The sequence below is a fragment of the Nematolebias whitei genome, chromosome 20, assembly GCF_014905685.2.
Source record: "Nematolebias whitei isolate Nwh7 chromosome 20, NemWhi1, whole genome shotgun sequence".
Classification (NCBI taxonomy): Eukaryota; Metazoa; Chordata; class Actinopteri; order Cyprinodontiformes; family Rivulidae; genus Nematolebias; species Nematolebias whitei.
The window spans coordinates 31,639,609-31,662,932 of record NC_056517.1 but is presented as its reverse complement, the minus strand read 5'-3'; the positions used below and the strand labels follow the sequence as shown (position 1 = coordinate 31,662,932).

At 38.0% G+C, this 23,324-nt stretch overlaps 1 protein-coding gene across 3 annotated transcripts in view; it reads left to right on the top strand.

Moving 5' to 3' along the window:
- The window catches only part of stau2 (staufen double-stranded RNA binding protein 2), a 111,864-nt gene that overhangs the window by 22,396 nt on the left and 66,144 nt on the right, over nt 1-23,324 (top strand). For all 3 annotated transcript variants that reach the window (XM_037693888.1, XM_037693889.1, XM_037693886.1), the window contains exons 6-10: nt 1,233-1,392; nt 7,057-7,164; nt 16,881-17,093; nt 19,422-19,559; nt 22,854-22,982. In XM_037693888.1, the coding sequence (XP_037549816.1) occupies nt 1,233-1,392; nt 7,057-7,164; nt 16,881-17,093; nt 19,422-19,559; nt 22,854-22,982 (748 nt within the window). The remainder of the gene's footprint in view (nt 1-1,232; nt 1,393-7,056; nt 7,165-16,880; nt 17,094-19,421; nt 19,560-22,853; nt 22,983-23,324) is intronic.

Genomic DNA, 23,324 nt, shown 5'->3' with positions numbered 1-23,324 from the left:
TATATATATATATATATATATAAATAAAAGCACTGTTACTGTTTTGTATGATAACCCAGTGACAAGGATGCCTGTAACGTTATGACATCACGCGTGCTATTGAGTTTAGATTTGTGAAAATGTACAAATTTGCACTGTTTTACTGTTGTCAATGTGTTAGAGAGAGTAAATGTCATGAATAAATTAGACATTATTCATTATCAAAGTTGAAGTGTTTTCAGCCCCCATCTGCATTTGGTAGCAGGCCAAATTGACAAAGACCATGCAGAAAAATGTAGTATTTTAATTCCACAGCAGAGAAAGCTATGTAGTCTCTGTAAGTAGGTCTTGGGGGGGGGGGGGATATCGGTATTGGTATCGGTTATCGGCCAAATAAGTTTTATCATATTGGATATCGGCCAAAAATCCAGTATCGTGCATTCCTGGTTTACACAGTAAAATAGATAATTAGGCAGTAACATTTAATTGGCTTTATTTTCTGGAAACAGTGGGGGGGGGGGGGGAACTTTCTCATATTCCCCAGTGAAAGACTCTTCTCATTAAAAACTTGAAAATACCAAATGCAGTCTAGGAACTAGACCCTAATCGAGACATATTTCCATAAATCTCAGTTTGTGGCGACCACATATGGAGTCTGTATATCTCTGTGAATATCGGTGTATGTTTGCAGAGATTAAAGCTGACAGGCAGAAGGATATTAAAGTCTTTGTTTTTCTTGCTTCTCTTATTAGTTTTCCCACTATTTCTCTTTCCTTGACCACAGTCCTTGTCTTCAGCTCCTCTCTTCCTGACCTGGGGGGGAGGGGAGGGGAGTGGGTATCGCACATGCAGACCTTTAAATCTGCACAGTGACAGTTCAGCCCCACTCTGTCAAGGCTCAGTGAAAGAGAGTGTAATCTATGTTCAGGGCGAGAAGAAAGAGGAGAGGATATATGTTCCTGTGCTTTGTTTTGCATCCATGAGCTGAGATTCAATAGCGACGCATTACTCAAGTGGTTGGCCAACAGTCTATTGTGTAGTAATTGACCCTGATAAAGTGGTGGGTCTTTAATTTAGAAATGGTGTAAACTGGGTGAATTGTTAACTGGGTTAGAGCTGCTTTTTCCTTTTTTTTTTAAATTTCTTTTAAGTCTTGTTCAGAGTAGACAAATATTTCAATTTACTCCTGACTTGGTTATTGTTACGATAGTTGGCTTTCTTGCTTATAAATGTTTAATTTTGTTTTGTTCCAGGTACCATTATCCAGTTCCTAAGATCTTCTACGTGCAGCTTTCGGTGGGGAGTCGAGAGTTTATTGGGGATGGACGAACCCGCCAAGCGGCAAGACACAACGCTGCCATGAAAGCCCTTCAAGCCCTGCGCAATGAACCCATCCCTGAACGGCCACCGCAGGTATACAAGTGCTAAAAGTTCTCTAATACTATTTGTAATTGTGCTATCTGCACAGACCTGACCCTTATGAAACATCAAGCTACCTTTGACCTTTACTCATACTGTCTTTTTATTTCATCTTTGTTCCTTCAGTACTTTTGTCTCTTTATAAATGCCTTCACCTCTGAGGTCTAAATCGACTCCTCCAAGCTAGAAAGTCGTGCTTGCATAAAACTATAAGGCTTCTATGCTGCTGATCTATTTTTCTTTTTTTCTGGAATGGCCCTGCAGTGCTGAGTATTTTTGTGCAGTTACTAAAATGAGAACTTATCTAACTTTAATCAATTTAAAATTAAATCCACCTCAGCTCTAATTACTCTAATGTACCATTTAATTCCTGAAATCTAGTTTGCACCTAGCTATGTTTTATTTTCTGTGTCCCCTTTCAGTTCTTTTTTTTTTTTCCTTTACCATTTTTCAGTGGTTAGAAACACACTCAATGTTCAAAGGATTCAAGTTCAAGTCAACTTTATTGTCAGTTCCATCACATGTGATACATGAGGTGGAACAAAATTATGTACACAGGGTCCCAGTTGCACCCAAAAATATAAAGTATAAAAAGAAACAGTATATAAGGATCTAAGATATACACTAATATATACGGCAAACAAACGCCAAATGGTACGCTAAAAGATCTAATATATACTCTAAACACTAATAATGTAAAACAATACGGCATAACAACAGCAGCCCGAACATGAGTCTGTGGTGGGCAGATGCGTATGAATGAATACATCAGCATGAGATCAGCAGCATGGATAATCAGCAGCACAGATAAGTCACATATCACCAATTAAACTGGCATTACAGTGATTTTCCTGGTTAAGGTTTCATGAGTCTTAACAGCTTCAAGGTAGAAGCTGTTCTTCTGTTTATTGGTTCTACACTTAATGCTCCACAACCCCCTGCCTGAGGGGAGCGGGGCAAAAAGTGTATGTGCTGGGTGAGTGGGGTCCTTCATGATGCAGTTGGCCCTCTTCCTGCATCTGGAGGTGTAGATGTCTGTGATGGTGGGGAGACTGACTCCCAACAGACTTCTGTGCCTTCACCACTCTCTGCAGAGCTTTTCTTTCTGCAGCTGTGCAGCCTCCACGCCACACGTTGATGCTGGAGCACAGGATGCTCTTCACTGCACACCTGTAGAAGGAGGTGAGGACTGAGCTTCCCAGTCCAGCTCGCCACAGCCGCCTAAGGACGCACTGTCTTTCATGATAAAACAAAAAGCTCCAAAAGAAAGGTCTGACAATTTTACATCAGTCTGTAGGGTGTTCCACACCAAGGGGGCAGAAAAGTGAATGTTTTTATTTCCCCTAATTCAGTTCAGACACAAGGAACTGATGGATGGACAACAATGTTAGAGCGTAAGTATAGTTCTTTTGTAGAAAAGTTCACTAATAAGATGGAACTAAGCCTAGTGGGGTGGGATGTTAGAGTCATCTAGTGGGTATACCTGCATGCACTTAGAGAAGACCAGTCAGATTTAGTGTACTGCTCACAGTGATGAGTGAGCTTGCTGTGGTAGTGTCCAGGGACTGGAGACATTTGGACAGGACACATGTACAGCACATCACTATAATCAAACAAAGACATAAAGGTTGCTGATAAGTAACTTAAGTGAGAAACATGCATTATTTCAATAATAAAAACCTAACCGCTCCTTGAGTTTTGCACAAATTAGCTTTGTGAGCTTTAAATAGTTGCTCTCAATCAAAGAGAAAACCCAAGCATAAATAGATTAAAACAAGCTCTTAATGTTTTTCTCGTGGAGATAAAATTGATGGGATATTTGCTGACACCTCTATTTTATTAGAAAATACCATGGGCTTGATTTTGCGTACATGTAAAACCTGTTTCTTTTTGCAGAGCAGACAGAACATTATTAAAAGCATTCCGTAAAAACTCAAAAGTCTGTGTAAGTGAGAATGAGAAACTTTGTAAGACAACCTTGAAATTAAATATACACTGTCAGTCACACGTTAAGTGTTCATAGTGAAAGAGGAAAATGCGACCTTGAACCGTCTGAAATTCATTTTGAATTTCATGTAAGAATAAAAGAAAACTTGGCTGAGTCACTCTCTGGAGTTTGATAGATAAGGCAGAATAATATAGTTTTTAGTCTACTTTGTAAATGTTGTGGTAAACATAGATTCAGAATTTTGTATAAACACCAGGAATAGACCTAATTATTGGCCTAATTATTTACTGATCAATTTTTGCCTCTTTAAAAATGTTTTTATTTAATTATTTGGTAGGGATATGTGCAGAAATGTTATACTTGGGGGGGGGGGGGAGGCCTGTCGCGATACACAATAAATCAATTAATCGCATGGTAAATGAAAATTATCGACCTCAGTTTCATTTATCGGCTTTATCATTTCTTTGTGTCTCTCTGTCCAAAATCACGTTTTTGGATCGTTAAAAGCAGCTAAGCTACGAGCTAAGCTAACAGGCCGACCTGGGGGGGGGGGGGGGGGGGGACTCCGTCTTGTCGAAGCTCCAAAATTAACAGTTGAAAATCGTGCCTTCGTGTAAAGTTATTTTTCTCTGCAAAGAGAAGCTGAGAACTTGTTAACTGATTTTTTTTTTTTTTAATTAAAAGCTTTGTGTGAAAAATGCTATGCTAAAGAGCTCAAACCACACCAAGCGTCCGCCATTTTGAGAATCGAAGAGAGACAGCCCATGTCATGTCAAGGGTCCTCACTCCCATTTTTTTCATTCAACCTTTATTTAGATAGGTAAGTCACATTGAGCCTCGAGGACTCATTTACAAGAGTCCTTTTTATTAAAGAGACACGCTACTCGCTCCCTTACTATCCATCCTTTAGTTCAAACAGTCTTATATTGCCATCTGGTGGTCGAAAAAGGTAATACACGCAAAACAAATTAACAAACATTTATTCTTAAATTTGACAATAATTACTAATTATTTTCAAATTTCAAACAATATTATTGTTTTTCTCAATAATTTCTGAGACAATCGCCCAGCAAAATTTGTTATTGTGGCAGGCCTGTTGGGGGCATTAGTTCAGTTGGCTTCGACCTAGCATTAGTTCGAAGCCAATTGTCCTGTGGCTACAATTTCCGCTCCATATCCAGAAGTAGCGGAACTTTCGGCGGCGGGTGATTTTTGTTAGCAGGGTGCTCGGTTCTGTTGACAGGACAAGGCGACTTCCTAGGATAATGTTAGTACACTGAATGTTCCCTGTAACTAGGGTACATTTCTTGGCAGGGGTGCTTATTTTGGCTCAACACAGGCAGATCCTGAAGGAAGTTGACTGAAATATAGCTGTAGTAAACTTTTACTAAATAAAAGTGTTTGCAGTCTTTCAGATATGAGCAGCTGTCTTGTCTAAAAATACTCATAACCCAGCAGTATTCTTTTCATACCATTGACTATCACACACCCTACTGTAAGCATCGTTCCAAATTTCTTCAATCACTGTTTTTCTTCCTTTCTCTTATTTTTTTGTTTTCAAAATTTTTTACAGTGTACCGGTAATTGTATGAATTCTAAACTTCAATAGTAATTGGACAAAAATCAGCTTTATAAATTGGCCATTGGCTGCTCTGACATTTGTACTGGCCATTGACAAACCCTAATTGGTCAGTTGATCTAATTTATACAAATTTTATTTTATTGTAGAATCTTTTTTTTTTTTTTGTACTACAAAAATATTTAAGGACTTCTCAAACACTATCTTGATAGTTCTGCACAATGACTGGTATTATAAACATCTAAATTGCCACGAACTTTTCCACAGTGCCGCATGCATCATAACAAAATACATGTATGTCTTGCTAGAATTAACTTTTGGCTCTGTACAGTACAGTTGGTACAATGTGAGAGAACCCTGTGAAATCCAAGAAATCTCATCTCAAAGTAATAATCAGGCCATATCAGGTCACACAATGAAGCAGGGCGAGGAGGAAAGAGCCCAGGGCGGGAAGACTGCAGCCTTTCAGCCTTAATCAGACAAAGAGTTGGACATGAAAAGATAAAGAGCATTCCCATAGACAACTGGCTGGAAAAAGCCTCTTGTTGTACGGCTCATGCATGCTGGTGTGAACTCGGTTTTATTATTAGCTGAAGTGACTGTAACTTGATAATTGGTTTGAAAATAATAGTTTTTAACTATTGATCTAATTAGTCTAATCATTTTACAAATCACTGAAAGCTCAAACTCGAGTCATTGAGGATACGTTTGAAATTGCAGATGAAATAAAACATTTTGTACAGACATATTTTGACCTAAAAACATGCAATCATTCTGTCAAATTTTGATTGGTTGGGTAGTTATAATAATCTGTGTTTCTGAATTTAACTAGTTTTAAGGAAGTTGCAGGTCATTCTGTTCAGTTTTATTTACTAATACATTAGTTGTGTAAACAACAAGTTTCAGATGTAGTTTATATTATTCTTGATGTACAAAATTAGGCTTACCAATCATCCTTCAGTTTCTCAGTTCCAGGTTAAATGAGTACTGTATGCTGAAAACCAACAAATTGTTCACATCCCATTTCTGAGCGACACGGAGGCGCGTGAAGACTGAATAAAACTGGGCCAAGACTTGAACCTTGATGAACACCGTGAACAGTAACACCCACTTTGTCAGATAAACTCACCAACTATGAGCTGATCAGCTCTGATAAGTGTTCTGTATCAGCTCAGAACTGGTCCAGTGAGCCGAGCAGTCAAAGTAATGAGGTGTAAAAACCCAGAGTTTTAGAGTTTTTAAAGTTTGAGCTGTTATCAGCCTGATTATCAGTTAGTCTGACTCCAACATGAGAAGCTCATCCAGAGTGAGATCACGCTGATAGCTATACTGCAGGTAAGATACTCACTACTGATCTTATCTTACTCTGCTCCTGTAACCTGGAACACCTTGCAAAAATATCTGAAGCTGTTGACTTTGACCTCTCTAAGAGATTTAAACAATTAAGTTCAATGCACAAATCAATGCAAACATGTTCCTGTTTTTAGTATTTTACCTCGTTTCATAATGTAGCTTCATTTTATTTTGTTTTATATCACTACTTTTATTTACTTTTTATTTTATATGCATTTTATGGCTGTTTATTGTTGTGTGTATTTTATCTGTGGTTTTGTCTAAAACATGTCAGTCTTGAAAATAAGTCCTCGTGACTCAGTGAGACTCACCTGCATAAATAAAGGTTGAATAAAACAAAACGCTTCAAATGCTAAAAGTTAGGCTGACTTTTTGTGGCTAAACCTATTTAGCCACTGTTTTGAAGTCATGGTTTGCTGTAAAATTTGCAATAAAAAGGAACAGCATATCATCATTAAGGATTTTATAAAAAAGATTGTAGCAGTTTCCAGATACATTATACTTTAGCAAAGTTCTTCTGCAGGTGGAGTCTCATCTGCAAACTTGTATTGCTCTAATTTTAGTTTGCTTCAGGAATTTAAAAAACATTTGAAGGCTGTTGTAACATTGCCATTTTGCTTTAATTACAAATTATGACATTAAAAGTCACAATTTTTAATTATAATGTACTTCAGTGAACAGTAGTACCTTCCCTGTTTTTGTGACTGACCCCTAAATATCTTTTTCAAAAGTTTTCAAGTGAATTACTTCATAATTTAAAAAAACTTTTTTTTTCTAGAGCCCAGAGGAAAAGGGGGAAACTCCAGAGGGAGCTGATGCGAGCAAATCTGAGATAAGCCTGGTTTATGAAATCGCCCTCAAGAGGAACTTATCAGTCAATTTTGAGGTAAAAACAACAGGACAGATTTGTCATATATTACACAGAGGAACTCATCATTGTTAGTCTTCAGGATGTCATTATTACTGGGAATAAAGTGAATTGTAACTCAGAAAGAATGTGGGAAGAGATTAATGCTAATCATTTAGATATTACAACATTTGTCATGTTTTCCCAGCAACAATATGGAAAGTATTGCTAAAAATACACACTACTGTGGTTGAATGAAAATATAACAGAAAGCTGAATGAGTCATTTGCCTTCTGTTATATTTCAGGACATGTAATCTGTTGATATGTGAGGTCAACTTTTTTTTTAAAAGAGTGAACCGTAGGAGGATTTATTTGGTGTTATGGATGTTTTATAGCATGATTAGCTAAATCAGAATGAGCTTAGTTAATGCTGATTCACATACCGTACTTGCCGCCGTATAAGTCGCATCTATTGTGTGCCACTGCTGACCACCCGGAAACGTGGGCCGGTGTTATACCAAAAACTGATTGGCTGCCAAATGGCGGGAGCATGCATGGGAGGACTTTAACAAGAATTTAACAAGATTAACACTTAAAAACTATTACTTGTTTGCTCAAAATCATAGCAAAGGTGTGTCTCAGTTTAACTTTTCCTTAATAAATGCACTTTAATGGTCAAATCAGCTGCATTTAGCAAGGGTGACGCACCAAAATGCAGCTGATTTGACGTTTACTCCAAGAGTTCTGGAGCGAGACAGAGGTGATTATATGGCAAGCCAAGTGTCTCGTTAATATCCACTTTTACCTATTAATGAGACACTTGGCTTCCTATATTAGTCTAGGGCCCTCTAAAGGCTTAAAATGGTAGTGTTCAATATTTTCCATGTCAGAATGAATGAAATCGTCAGATCTCAGCCAAAAATTGGAATATAAATATGGGAAAAAAACGTATATTAGTCGCTTCAGTGTATAAGTTGCATGACTTGCAAATTTATGCAGAAAGGTGCGACTTATTTAGTGAAAAATATGGTACTTGTCATTTTTAATTTTTACTTTATTCTTATTTTTTTATTAACTTGCTCACTTTCTTCATTTTGAGAGAATCCTACCTTGGCTTTTCCAAACTTCGGAGCCTCGAAACATCCCATAGTTTAACGTGTCCTCATTTGACTTGCTGCTCTTTTTGGCTTTTATCATATCCTCGCTGACTCATGTAATATTCTCTCTCTCAGCCACCACCCATCTTCTTTTTGTGCTCAACAAGGTGCCAAAACCAAGTGAAGCTTGGTTTACATTGTGTCCTCCCCCTCCCTTCCTCTCTCTTCCACCTCCGTCACCCCCAAAAATCACATATGGGGCAGTTTGTTTGTGGAGTAAAAGCAGACAGGGTGCAGAGGTAACACATTTTTGGCTTGTTGAAAACAGTTCAAACATTCTGAGAATAATCTGAAAATCTTTTTAGTCCATCTCTTCACACCCTTTTCCTTTCTTTGTTTGACAACACATTTGCTCATCAGAGCCGAACATCCCCGTCGTTTCCTGAACGCATTAATTATTTTAGCCAGCTAAATCTGGGTTAAAGTGATTCATCATTTGTTAAATCTCTGACACTATCAGTAATTACACCACTTTCATTTTCAGTCTTTCACTTTTTAAAATGAAAAGAAGACTCCCATCACACTCCTCCAAACAGTCACTCTTCTGGATTAAATCTGTAACTTTCAGCTTTTAGAAACTCAAACAGTTAAGTGATTAGCAACATAAATATACACATAAAAATGCAATATTAAAAAGAAAAAAGGAAAACTTGGTGTAGGAGGGGAAAAAGACTGAACTTAACAAAAATTACTAACTGGAAACATTCTTTATTTTACTTCCAGTAAAGTCTAATGCCAATAACTGTTTAATCTATGAGTGAATATATAATGTACAAGACTTTTGGAGTTTGTTTACAATCAATTTTAAGCCTGCTTGTACAACAAACTACCTAAACTATAGTTGCTAAAAGTAACTAAAGACAAAAATCCAGGATTATGAAATCAAAATTTCCCCCTATAAGATAAAAGTTCAAATTATAAATCCAATTAAAATATAGATTTAAAGCCACTTAGTTTAATTCCAGTTATAATGCACTACATTCACATACAGTGCATTATGAAATGCCATCATCTAACAAAGCTAGCAGATTGCATTGCATCTTCACTTTATTAACAACATGGAGACAGCAAAGGAAAGAAACGGCCCCTTTTTAACATCAGTCTCTTAATGCCTCACGTCTTTAGGTTCTTTTAAACCTCTTGGTTCATTATATATTAACCCTTTGGAAAAATGTTGGCCTCTTTTTTTTTTCTTGCATTGTCATGTCATCTTTATCACGTCATCTTTAATGTGCTGAGAAGAATCCGTGTACCCACTAACGCCAAGTCAAACACTCTTGCTGATACACGTAGTTGCACATCCGTGCATCCTACACAAAGCCCTAATCATGCTCTTTCATGTGAATGCCTTTAACATCAGCCATGTTTTTACACATTTCATCCCTCCCCTCGGTGAGGTTCGCAATTACCCATGAGTCGACAGTCTGCTTTCCCATCACTCTGCTACGAAGAGGGTCGCCACTGTAGATGAACAGATGCTCAGATATATTCATCATTTAACACGGATTCCTCATTTTTCTGGACTGAATAAAACGTGCATTGAATTTAAGGAAATGCAAACGTGAGACGTCATTTATGTTTGACCCATCAAAATGAATGCGGTCATTTATTTACAGAATCAAAGTTTAACATCAAACATTTACATTAATTTGGCAAATTATGAAAATAACAACATAAGCAATCAATCAGGAAAAATCATACGGCCATGATTTTTCCGTTGCTTCACCACAGACATTTATGAAACTGTACAATTATGATCTTTTACCCACATGGATGTGGGTGAGCATTTTACACAGACATTTCTAAAATATCTGGAAGAATTTCTATTTGAGAGAAAAGTTTAAAGATGAAAGAAGTTAAAGAAGAGTAAAGGATGGGGTTTGAGGGAGTGTGTTAACAGAACGGCACTCTCTGGGCTTTCTTCAGCTTTTCTTACGGTACACTTCGGTGGTGGAATCGACTCTTTTACCTGGAGCTGTCTTCAGGCGAGATTCCGTTTAACGCACCCTTCAGCGTCTCCGTAGGATGCTGTTACTCCTCCGGAGTAGCGGCGAGTCTGTCCGACACAAGCTCACCTCAGTGGAAAATGTTATAATCCCATGAACCTCGGAAGAGCTCTGTTGTCATGTCAGGACCTTCCCATCTCCATCAGAACTGAACAGAACTGTCCCAGAACTGTTCCAGCACCATCCCAGAGCTTCTAACAGAACTGAACTGTTCACCGAACTCGAGCAGAGCTTCCCAGAACTGAGTAGACCAGGAAGTACTGACATTTTAAAGAGCTGTTTCCCGGTTCACTCTTGGGAGTATTCCCATTGGCCAGAACCGACCAGACGGGGTGTGTTTTGTGACGTAAGAGGTTAGAAGACAGCAAGAATTGTTATGAAACAGATCAGAAATGTTCTCACAGACAGAGATAGTTTTGTTTTGGCGCGTTTCAGAAACAGGTGCCAAAAACCTCTATATTTATGTCTGAGAGGATTCTAAAAACATGACAGTTAGTTCTAACAACTTGTTTTGCGTTTGACTCCAACCTTGGACCAACTTACACTTGCTCATTCAAAAGCAGAAATCAGAAAAGGCATAATTACTCTGTAACAGCTTTGACATGAGTTCTACTTTGCATGAGAATAAAAATCATTACACAGTTAATAAAATTGATTAGTTCACTGCAACATCTAAAATGGTTTGAACTAAGACATTTTGATTATCAACATTTGTAAAATAGTAATGATAATAAAAAAGAGAGTGTTCTTTCACATTGAATCTTCAAGAGAGAAAGTCTCAGGATGGGTGAACCTGTATTTCTGGATTCAAATCAATGAAATGACAGTTCCTGTCCCACAAGGTTCTTAAGGTCAAGATTTTTGACCTTAGACTTAGTTTTTGACATGGGCCTAGTCCACTACAGTCCCCCCTTTGGAAATCATCACCTGTCCATGGGGATGAATTCCAACTATGGACTTACGCCGTCGATTGTCCTTGAAGCTTGATGTAATCCAGCAAAGAAACCAGAGTCAAGAGTAATCCAGCAAGGAAAACAAAAGTCAAAAGTAATCCAGCAAGGAAAACAAAAGTCCACTACACCACCACCCCAAGAGCCAGTTGGCTCATTTAATCCCCCTGTCAGGCAATATCAAACAGATGTCAGCATCAAAGAGGAACCAATCTATAAATCACAGCTCGTGTGTTGAATTGGGGGCTAGTGAGGAGGACATAAGAGAAGAGGGTCCCAGCCAAGAACCACCCATCTTACAAGGAGCAGTTTTCCCTCAGGACATGTCCATCCACCTCTCATCACAAAAGGGCCTTTCTTCCCTCTGCTAGTCCAACCATTGTCCTTTCCTGCTCGCATAGTCTCCATTTCTAGAGTACCTGAGTTCTTAGCTCCTTAGACGCTCAGAGTATTAATGTTTCAATGAGAAGCCGAAGAGAAGGCCTCCCATGTTTAAATAAGAAAAGATTAAGAAAGGGAGACTGGTAGAAAAAAAAAATCTACATTGAATTACGGAAGGTTTCCTGTGTACAACCTGATCTCCCTGTCATCAAGTAGTAGACAGGTGTGTTAGTGTGTTTGTTTGCATGTATGTGTATGCGGCAGAGCTTCTAGGTGAATGGGATCATGAAATACCATCAGTGAGGTGCATAATTTGTATCGTTTGCCAGGAAAAATGGAAGCAGCTTGTCTGCCGCCATGGTCAAAGGCAGTGAACAATTAAAACAGGCTTTGACTTTCTGCCAAACTTTTATAGAACTGAACATGTAACTTCACAGCTAGAGCTGGGTGATGAAGCCTAAAAAAATTGCACCATAATATCTCAAGGAAATTTACAGTCTTTGTACCAATATAGCAAAACAAACAACAACAAAAAAAAAATCCAATGGTCATTTTATTGTTAATTGCAGCTTCATTTTTAAAGAGATAAAAGTTTATTCTAAAACTGTTTTTCATTTTTGGCAAAAGTTCCTGAAGATGAAAAGTTTAAACATTTCTCATGTCAGTCTGAAATAATATATACAGTGCCTTGCGAAAGTATTCGGCCCCCTTGAACTTTTCAACCTTTTGCCACTTTTCAGGCTTCAAACATAAAGATATAACATTTTAATTTTTTGTGAAGAATCAGCAACAAGTGGGACACAATCGTGAAGTGGAATGAAATTTATTGGATGTGTCAAACTTTTTTAACAAATAAAAAACTGAAAAGTGGGGCGTGCAATATTATTCGGCCCCCTTGCGTTAATACTTTGTAACGCCGCCTGTTGCTGCAGTTCCAGCTGAAGTCTCTTGGGGTTTGTCTCTGTCAGTTTTGCACATGGAGACACTGAAATTCTGCCCATTCTTCCTGCAAAACAGCTCGAACTCAGTTAGGTTGGATGGAGAGCATTTGTGAACAGCAGTCTTCAGCTCTTTCCACAGATTCTCGATTGGATTCAGGTCTGGACTTTGACTTGGCCATTCCAACACCTGGATACATTTATTTGTGAACCATTCCATTGTAGATTTGGCTTTATGTTTTGGATCATTGTCTTGTTGGAAGATAAATCTCCGTCCCAGTCTCAGGTCTCTTGCAGACTCAAACAGGTTTTCTTCCAGAATGGTCCTGTATTTGGCCCCATCCATCTTCCCATCAATTCTGACCATCTTCCCTGTCCCTGCTGACGAAAAGCAGGCCCAAACCATGATGCTGCCACCACCATGTTTGACAGTGGGGATGGTGTGTTCAGGGTGATGAGCTGTGTTGCTTTTATGCCAAACATATCATTTTGCATTGTGGCAAAACAGTTCAATTTTGGTTTCATGTGACCAGAGCACCTTCTTCCACATGTTTGGTGTGTCTCCCAGGTGCTTGTGGCAAACTTTAAACAACACTTTTAATGGATATCTTTGAGAAATGGCTGTCTTCTTGCCACTCTTTCATAAAGGCCAGATTTGTGCAGTGTACGACTGATTGTTGTCCTATGGACAGACTCTCCCACCTCAGCTGTAGATCTCTGCAGTTCATCCAGAGTGATCATGGGCCTCTTGGCTGCATCTCTGATCAGTCTTCTCCTTGTTCCAGATGAAAGTTTAGAGGGACGGCTGGGTCTTGGTAGATTTGCAGTGATCTGATACTCCTTCCATTTCAATATGATCACTTGCACAGTGCTCCTTAGGATGTTTAAAGCTTGGGAAATCTTTTTATATCCAAATCCGGCTTTAAACTTCTCCACAACAGTATCTCTGACCTGCCTGATGTGTTCCTTGGTCTTCATGATGCTCTCTGCGCTTTGAACAGAACCCTGAGACTATCACAGAGCAGGTGCATTTATACGGAGACTTGATTACACACAGGTGGATTCTATTTATCATCAGTCATTTGGGACAACATTGGATCATTCATAGATCCTCACTGAACTTCTGGAGTGAGTTTGCTGCACTGAAAGTAAAGGGGCCGAATTATATTGCACGCCCCCCTTTTCAGTTTTTTATTTGTTAAAAAAGTTTGACACATCCAATAAATTTCATTCCACTTCACGATTGTGTCCCACTTGTTGTTGATTCTTCACAAAAAATTAAAATTTTATATCTTTGTTTGAAGCCTGAAATGTGGCAAAAGGTTGAAAAGTTCAAGGGGGCCGAATACTGTCACAAGTCACTGTAATTGGAGCAATGTGCTACTTAGCTGGACACAATTAAACAAACGTAATATATTTAGTTAGACTTGCCCAAAAGAGACAAAATTTGAATTCTAATACCTCCAAATGACAAACTTCATGAATTAGACTTTGTTTCTTGTTTTAACTCAACTATTTACTGTTTACAGGGGGGGTGGGGGGGGGGGGTGGGGATTTGTGTTTCAAAGTATTTCTTGGCCAGGACCCATAACTTCCTGGAGTCTTTACTTGTTGCCTGACAACTAAACAACGACATGTAACAAAATCAAACTGGGAGCAGCACACTCACGTGGTACATGTCTTGGCCAGCCACTCGCTAGGATGCCTAGATTCACCAAAGCTGGAGGAAAATGTTTATCTTGAATTGAGTTTGTGTTTTTGTGTGGAAAGATGACCTTTTGTTCAAGCCCAATCAGGGATGTAGCCATGTTTGTGTTGGTTTCTGTCTTGCTCACCCTCAAGCTGAGCACTTACATGTGTTCATTGTGATGGACAAGCAGGGAGAGACAGCCTGAACAAGTAGATAAAAAGAAAACCAGAGTAGGTCCCAGGGACTGGAGGGAGTTCAGCAACTACTCAGACTTCCCTGCAACACACATCCTTTACATCCAACGTTGGGTGACGGTCCAAAGAAAAAAATAATACTAAAACATGATGCAGAAAAACTGGTTCATGCATTGGTTGCGTCTAGACTGGACTATTGCATTGGGTGTCCAAATATTTATTTAAAAGTCTTCAGTTGATCCAAAATGCTGCTGCCAGAGTCTTAACTGGAGTTAGTAGTAGAGATCATATCTCTCCAGTTTTAGCTTCTTTCCATTGGCTCCCTGTCAAATCCAGAATTGAATTCAAAATCTTCCTTCTAACCTACAGAGCTCTCAACAACCTAGCTCCATTTTTATTACAGCTCTTATTGCTCCATATTTTCCTAACAGAGCACTTCGCTCTCAGACTGCAGGTTTACTTGCAGTTCCTAGAGTTTACAAAAGCAGAATGGGAGGAAGATCTTTCAGTTGTCAGGCTCTTCTCTTGTGGAACCAATTTCCAAATTGTCCAGTTTTAAGACTGGGCTTAAGTCTTTCCTTTTTGATAAATCCTATAGTTAGGGTTGGCTTGTTATGCTGTTATAGGCTTAGACTACTGGAGGACAAACTGACCTCATTTATTAAAATGGATTGTTAAAATTGAATAGTTTTAATTTGATACATTTTCTATCTTAACGTGATTCTTGACCTGCCATTGTGTATCTGTTCCTATCAAACTCAGCCGGTCGAAGCAGACGGCCGCTTGTCCTGAGCCTGGTTCTGCTAAAGGTTTCTTCCTCATGAGGGAGTTTTTCCTTTCCACTTTCGCCTTCATACTTGCTCAAGATGAGAGTTCTGTGATGGAGTTAAATCCAAAGCAATCTGCTCCTCAGACAATTAATGTTATTAACTTACTTTGTATGTACAGTATATAAATGTTTTTGTTCAGTGCCCTGAGATGACTTCTGTTGTGACTTGGCGCTAATTGGATGGAATTGAATTGAATTATGTTTGAGCTCCCAATGCAGAAATACTCAAGTTCTTTAACATGGAGTTAACGTTTTTCCACAAGTGGATTTTATTAGCGATATTAGGAATATCCTGTAATTACTCTTATAAGCTCTCATAAAGTAATGGTAAATTACATATGCAACTTATTAAATTTTGTTGTCAACCCAATTCAAGATGGCCATCACAGCTAACCAGTCTTAGATAATGCACAAACGACTATGGCTCAGTCAGTTTTTATAGATATTGAGCTCAAATTGGATGTGGTAGTAACCTAGCATCATTCACAACACATAACTCAGAGAGCAATTACATCTTGCATGAGATAACGCATAACGTTATTCACGAGAGCTGAGCAAAATAGCTGTTACTCAAGCCCTTTTCATCGTAGGATGATCATAGTTTAAAATGCTTTTTATTTCATTTTATTTGTTTATAAAAATTACAGGTTTTACTGCAAAATCTACAGCGAAAGTTGCAATTTTTGATTGTTTTAGTTGGTTTCTAAACGTTCAATTATGATTCGAAAACTATTGTTTTTAGGTTTGCTTGCACAGATTAGACCAAATATGTCATTTCCTAAATAACCTGAAGACTCTTATTATTTTGTGTGGTGTAGCTGTGTAGAAAGTAAAATGTGCACATTATCTTTTGTTTTTTTAAGGGTCTGGTATTTGTCTGTGGTGACGTGTGAAGTATCTCAGGAATTCTCAAGGTTCTGCTTATCAGCTGAATCAGTTTTATCGGCCGCTGGGTTTAAATTAACTGTTTCTAGATTGCGACAGATTGCTATAATTTGTGCCGTCTGCGCCGGAGTAAAAGAAAAGCCGGGGAGCGTGGGAGGGGGAAGGGTTGAGATTCTAAAGAAACCCATACAACTACAGTGAAAATAATGCAGGACAGGAAACAGCATCACTGTAAACTATCAAGGCCTGAGGCAGCATTTAAACACAGGCGCTGGAACAGATACGTCAGATAACTGCACATATAAATCTGGAGTCGTAAGAGTGTGAAATCTAATTCTTCTCCAGTCCACTTTCCTATGTAAGGTTAGAGAGAACCCCACCTGCTACACACATTGTTCTCAAACTTCATAGGAAGTAGATGTGATTGCAGAAGCATGACCTAACGCCAGCCGGTGTTTGTTTTAGGTCTCCCAGGTGACCAGAGGCTGGAGGAAGGAAACCGAGCCTTCATCACCAGAGACTGTCATTTAGGAGCATGTTAAACTTCATATGTGTGTGTTTGTGTGTGAATATGGGTGGATAGATTTTTGTATGATCACGAAGAGCAGATGTTTTGGACCACCTGCAGCTGCTTGCACATAATGACAAACCACTGATGCATTCACATGAATTCTTTTTGTGTGTGTGTGTTTCGTAACTTTTTCCGTTAAATAACTTTCCCAGGTGTTGAAGGAGAGTGGCCCCCCGCACATGAAAAGCTTTTTCACCCGTGTCACTGTTGGAGAGTTTTCTGCTGATGGCGAAGGGAACAGTAAGAAGCTGTCCAAGAAGCGTGCTGCTCTGTCAATCCTGCAGGACCTGAAGAAGCTGCCCTTCATACCAACTATAGAGAAACCTAAGACCCACTACAAGAAACGCACCAAGACCATCCTCAAGGTGCTGTAGCAGCCGGGCAGGAAACGTCTGAGAAGCAAAGCATGCTCTGATTAATAATTATTTGGATTTAAACAGTTATGTAATCGAGTATTTTTTAGATGCTATCAAAGCCTTCCGGCTTCTTGATTGGTCAAATGAACGCACAAGAACATGCAAAACAAGTGAACAGCTCCGACAACATCCAAATTATCGTAAGATTTGATTTCCTTGATAATCCTACTACCATACTTGCCGCCGTAAACGCCACACCGCCGTATAAGTCACATCAGTCCAAATATGTCTAATAAAGTGGAAAAACACATAAATATGTCGCTTCGCTGTATAAGTCGCATCCATTATGCGTCACTGCTGACGCCTAGCGTTTGTTACGCGTCACCGCTAATTACCCAGAAATGTGGGCCAGTGTTGCGCCAAAAATTGATTGGCTGCCAAATGGCAGCTGCAGGAGCATGTACAAGAGGACTTTAACAATATTAACAAACACTTAAAAACAATTATTTGTTTGCTCAAAATGATAGAAAAGGTGTGTGTCATTCTAACTTTTACTTAATAAATGCACTTTGACGGTCAAATCAGCTGCATTTCACCTGGGCGGCGTGGCGAAATGCAGTTGATTTGGCGTTTGCTCCAGGAGTTCCGGAGTGAAACGAAGGTGGTAATATGGCAAACCAAGTGTCTCATTAATAGCCACTTTTACCTATTAATGAGACACTTTGCTTGCCATATAGGTTGAGGGCCCTCTAGTGGCTGAAACGGGTAGTGTTCAATATTTTCCATGTCGGAATTAATGAAATCATCAAATCTCAGCCAAAAATTGGAATATAAGTATGAGGGGAAAAAACATAAATATGTCACTTTGCTGTATAAGTCACAGGCATGCTCATTTATGCAAAAAAACTGACTTATACAGCGAAAATTACAGTACTTGTTCACTACTGTCCTAGTTGGTAGGTTTGTGCATTTCCATTTTTCAGTTTTTTATTTTTTTTATTTTTTTTTTTACCAAACTTAGCAGAGCTTAGTATGTCTCACATTAGGTCAAACAAACAATACGTGATTGTGTTTTTAGAACAGATCGAGTGTCTTTAGAAGGAAAACAGAAACACATTTAGTTTTAAACAAAAATGAAAAATTAGGAACTGATTTTAATTTTTTTTTAATAAAACTAGAGAAATTACATTTTCTGTAAGAATACAGTGTGAATACTGAGTGCTAAATGATAGCGGAATAAGCTAAAACTGGGTTTAATTTAAAACAGCAGAGCATAAGTATGTAATTAATAAGTAATTAGTAAGTAATTAATACAAAAGGTGCACCTGATTATAAGGCTCACTTTTGATTTTTTGAGAAAGTTAAAGAATTTTTTTTTTTTCGATTTCCTTAATTTTGGGAAATCGTCCGATACTTGCATGAGAAAACGATTTTGCCGATTTTTTTGTATTTTTAACAACAATTGTCTGAACTTAAGTTATATTTCAGAGCACTACCTCATGGCCAGTTAAAACAAGTTTGTATTGTTTCTAGGATATTGTTCAAGGGTATGTTTTTCAACAAAATAAGACTGAAAATTGAAGGTGCATTGTGACCTTACAACATCTGACAGTGTCGCTTATAAAACAAAATCAGTATCGGCCAAAATCGGAATTGGCAGGTCAGACTTTTTAGAAATCATGATCAGCCAGAAAACTGCAATCGGTGCACCCCTTAGTGCACCTTATAGTCCGAAAAATATGGTCAAGAGACTAAAATGAGCAAAAGCTAAAAGCAGTCAAATACAAGGAAAAAGGAAAGCAGCAGAAGAATGGCTAAAAGTAGGAGAATAGTGGCTAAATGCTAAAAGCAACAGAAAAGTAGCTAAAAGGCAAAATATAAACTAAAGCTATAATTACCAAAAACAGTAGCCAAACTTAGCAAAACTGTAACTAAAAGCTAAACTTTGCAAACTGTAGCTTAAAAGTAAAAAATTAAAATAGCTGAACTCTAGCAGAAATTTAAAAGTGGCATAAGAGGATGGAGTAAAACAAAGCTAGTTGAAGCAGATTTCAAATATAAAAGGTTTTTGAAAAGCTCTTTTTATTAGACATTTTATTTTAAATAAAGTTAAATATTTTGAATAGAATGAGAGTTTTTAAGAAGTCATAGCACAGTATTCCTAATTGAAATGTTTAGGTAGATGAAGGATTAAAATAGCACAAAATGTACAGAAATAGTTTGATTGCAAAAAACATACAGGAGAAAATCTAAATAGGAAAATATTGGTGAACTCGGCATTCACATGTTAAGGGATGGGGAATGGAACTGATCATGTTTGTCCTCTTTTTCTTCAAGACGGCACCAGACTATGGTCAAGGCATGAATCCCATCAGCCGTCTAGCCCAGATCCAGCAGGCCAAGAAGGAGAAGGAGCCCGAGTACCAGCTGCTTTCTGAGAGAGGAATGCCCCGACGTCGAGAGTTCGTCATGCAGGTAAACGGTGCATTTTCTCACGTTCCCTTGTTTTCATAATTCTGTCTGCATGAACAAGCAAATAAAATCATATAGAAATTACTGAAAGTAGCCTTTACCTGCAGAACACTCTGTATTATAGTCTGCAAGACAGACAGCAGCCAATCACAGATGTTTCATTTTGTTGGGTCCAGAGCTTGAAAAATATTTAATGAAAATGACTTTTGCAAAGAAGTCTTGTGATTTATAGGTTTTATAAAACAAAGTATTTACTTATAGAAGCAAATATAGATCAAATAAGGAATGTGCACACTTGACAAAATGTAATGTCAGTCTGCATTTTAAAGCACACAACTGATGAAGCTCATGGTCTCTGTGTCTAGACACCCTTCGGTGTTTACACTAATCGTTGGTACATCTTATCCAGATGGCCAGGCTGTCCCGCTCTGATGATAATAAGTTAAGGTCAATATGACTGCACACATAGTGAACTTTTGCCTACTTATTCTAATTGCTCCTTAAAATTAAACTATTGGAAAGAAGAGTCTGGTTTAAATGTTATAGAGCTTGACAACATAATTGGTTTGCAAGAGAATAAACTTAAATCAAAATGTAAGTTTATTAAATCATTAAATGAAAATATTTTGGGGGCAGTATTGTCTGGTGATCACCGTTTAACAAACACACTTAAAATTGATGAATTTGCTTTTTGTTCCTTCTTTTTGTAATTATTTTTTTTTGTTAATTCAGTGTCCATATGATATGAGATGAAGGGAAGTGATTGGAGGTAAAACAGAAATGAGTATAATCCATTGATTTTTTTGTTTATTTATTAATTGTATGTCTTGCACACAAAAAACAACATTTACAACAGATCACATTTGGCAACAATCTCAGTAATCATAGAGAAAAATGAACACATTACAATAAACACAAATATGATGCATGACTTACATTTTAGAAATGATCGTCCCTTCATAACTGACCTCTCTTTTTAAGTATCCCTTATCTTTGCTTTTTCTGCATGTACTTTTGAAGGTTTTATTTATTATATATTTTTATTACCACAGTTAAACCTCAGGACAGAACATTAATCTTTATAGTCTTGTTTCTCAGAGAATCAGCTAAATGTTTTATTCTATTATATTTCAGTCTGTCTGTAGGTTCTAGTAAAGACAGCACATGGTGTGTTTTCTGCACCTCTAGAATATGCAAGAATGTAGTTGTGTTGTAAAGAGACATTACTCATAAAATAAAATATACTGCTTCTGCAAAGTGAACGCACAAATTCAATTCACTTTATTTATATAGCGCCAAGTCACAACAGAAGTCTATTCAGGGCAATGAACAAGAACATTCATATATATATATATATATATATATATATATATATATATAAACACTTGTTAACACTATTTAACTGAGGATCAGACTGCTTTGAATTTACCTCCATCGCAGAACTCTCATCTTGAGCAAGCATGAAGGCGACAGTGGAAATGAAAAACTCCCTCATGAGGAAGAAACCTTTAGCAGAACCAGGCTTAGGACAAGCGACCATCTGCTTCGACCGGCTGGCTGTTTCAACTTGACTCTGGCAGCAGCATTTTGGATTAACTGAAAACTTTTTAAAGAAGTATTTGGACACCCAGATAATAAACCATTGCAATAGTCCAGTCTAGACGTGACAAATGCATGAACCAGTTTTTCTGCATCATTTTCAGATAAGATGTTTATAATTTTAGCGATATTACGCGGTGGAAGAAGGTGGTTCTAGTAACATTTTTAATGTGGGGGATAAAAGACATGTCCTGATCGAAAATAACACCAATATTTTTACCATTAGAACTGGTGACCAGATTAATGCCATCCAAGGAGGACGAAAGACTGAAAAATGTTTTCCTAAAGTGCTCAGGTTCAAAAACCAAAACCTCAATCTTGTCTGAGTTCAAAAGCAGACAATTTAGGGTCATCCAGGTTTTTATGTCTTTAAGAAATGCTTGTAGTCTAAGTAGCTGATTGGATTAATTGGGTTTCATGGACAAATATAACTGTGTATCATCAGCATAACAATGAAAATGTATCCCATGCTGTTTAACAACATTACCTAATGGAAGCATAAAGTAAAGAGTATTGGTCCTAGCATTGAACCCTGAGGAACTCCATCACTAAATGCAATATCTGTAATAACAACTTTTTTGTTTTTTAGAAAATTGTTTTAAGTTACTATACTTAAATAATTACTATCGAGCTGTAACTATGATATAACTTTATATCTGTTAAAGTGATGCTAGGGTGAGTTTAACTACTTGGAACTGAAAAATGTACGCAGTTTTATTTTCTCAGTTTACCTGCTGTCGGCACACGAGTCAAAACAATTTGAGTGTTTTAGTATAGCTGCTGCTGCTGGATGTGAATATACACAAGAAATCTTTATTGAGAAGCTTGTGTCTGAATGGTATTTGTCCGTTTTTATTAGCGCATGTCATTTCAACTGCGTTTTTTTTTCCCCCGACTGTCTTTGCTTCTATTCATGTTTCTTTCCGTCTCTCAGTCAAAATCTCCCTCCTTTGTCTTTTCTTCCGTAATCCTCTTCTTTCAAACGAAGAACAGAGCTTCTCTCAGCATCAGGCAGTAATTCAGCCTCAAACCTATTCTCCATGCCTCTTTGATACACACATTAGGCCCTGAGTGTGTGTGTTCTTTTGTGCAGTCCACTCACTCTTCTAAAATTTCCACATTGTTTCCCTCGGTAGGCAGCAGAGCTCAAATGAGCCTCAGTTTTCACATCTTTTCTTTAAACCCATCACTGGTTTGAGTAAAAACTCCACCTTCTATTGAATAGGAGCTGATTAGTTTTTAATATCCAATTAAAAAAGTGATTCTGTTTAGTGATGTGGTTGCGCGTTGTTTATCCTTGCTGTGTGTTGTTGCTTACTTTATGCATTCAGGGCAGTACTTGAGCTTGTCAGGCCACTTTGAATAAGTGTGCTGAGCCCTGCTTGTTCACAGGCTTTGGCTCCCAGAATGTTATTTGTACAGTGTAATTGTCTGTTTGCATAACACGACGACGGCTGATATTCTCTTGGAAATTTCTGCTTACATTCTGTATAGACAGATTTAATGCTTTGGGATTACTGGAAAACAAACACTTCATGTTGCATGGCTGACTTGGCTCAGAGAGCGATTGTTCTCAGCTGCAAGTGAACGGAAGCATAAAAGCTAGAAGAAAGTCACATGGTCAATAACACCGGAGCGTAATGTAACCGTGCAGCCTTAATATTCTGATGCTGTGTCTGTCTTTGTGTGCTGATGCAGGTGAAGGTTAATAACGAGGTTGCCACGGGAACAGGGCCCAACAAGAAGGTGGCCAAGCGGAACGCTGCTGAGGCGATGCTGCTACAATTGGGATACAAGGCCTCCACAGTCCCTCAGACCCCTTCAGAGGTAAAAGTTATACTTTTAAACTAGTCTTTATGCCAGCTTGTATATTTAGTATATACAACCCTCACCCCCAGTTTGTTGTTGTATGTAACTATTTAATTTCTTAGAGGTTGAAAATTGTCATTGTTTTGCTGAGATAACAGCTAAGGTTGGCAGTTTATGAGCTGGACATGGACACCAGTGACCCCCGCATCCCGAAAAGGAAGAAACAGGATAAAGAGGACGGACGACCGACCATTAATGCAAAGTTATTTAGAAAGTTATTTAGAGTCTTCTCGTGGACTCCAATAAGCATTTTTTTTAAATAAAGTAAAATCTTTAACCAAAATGAAATGCCTATCTACC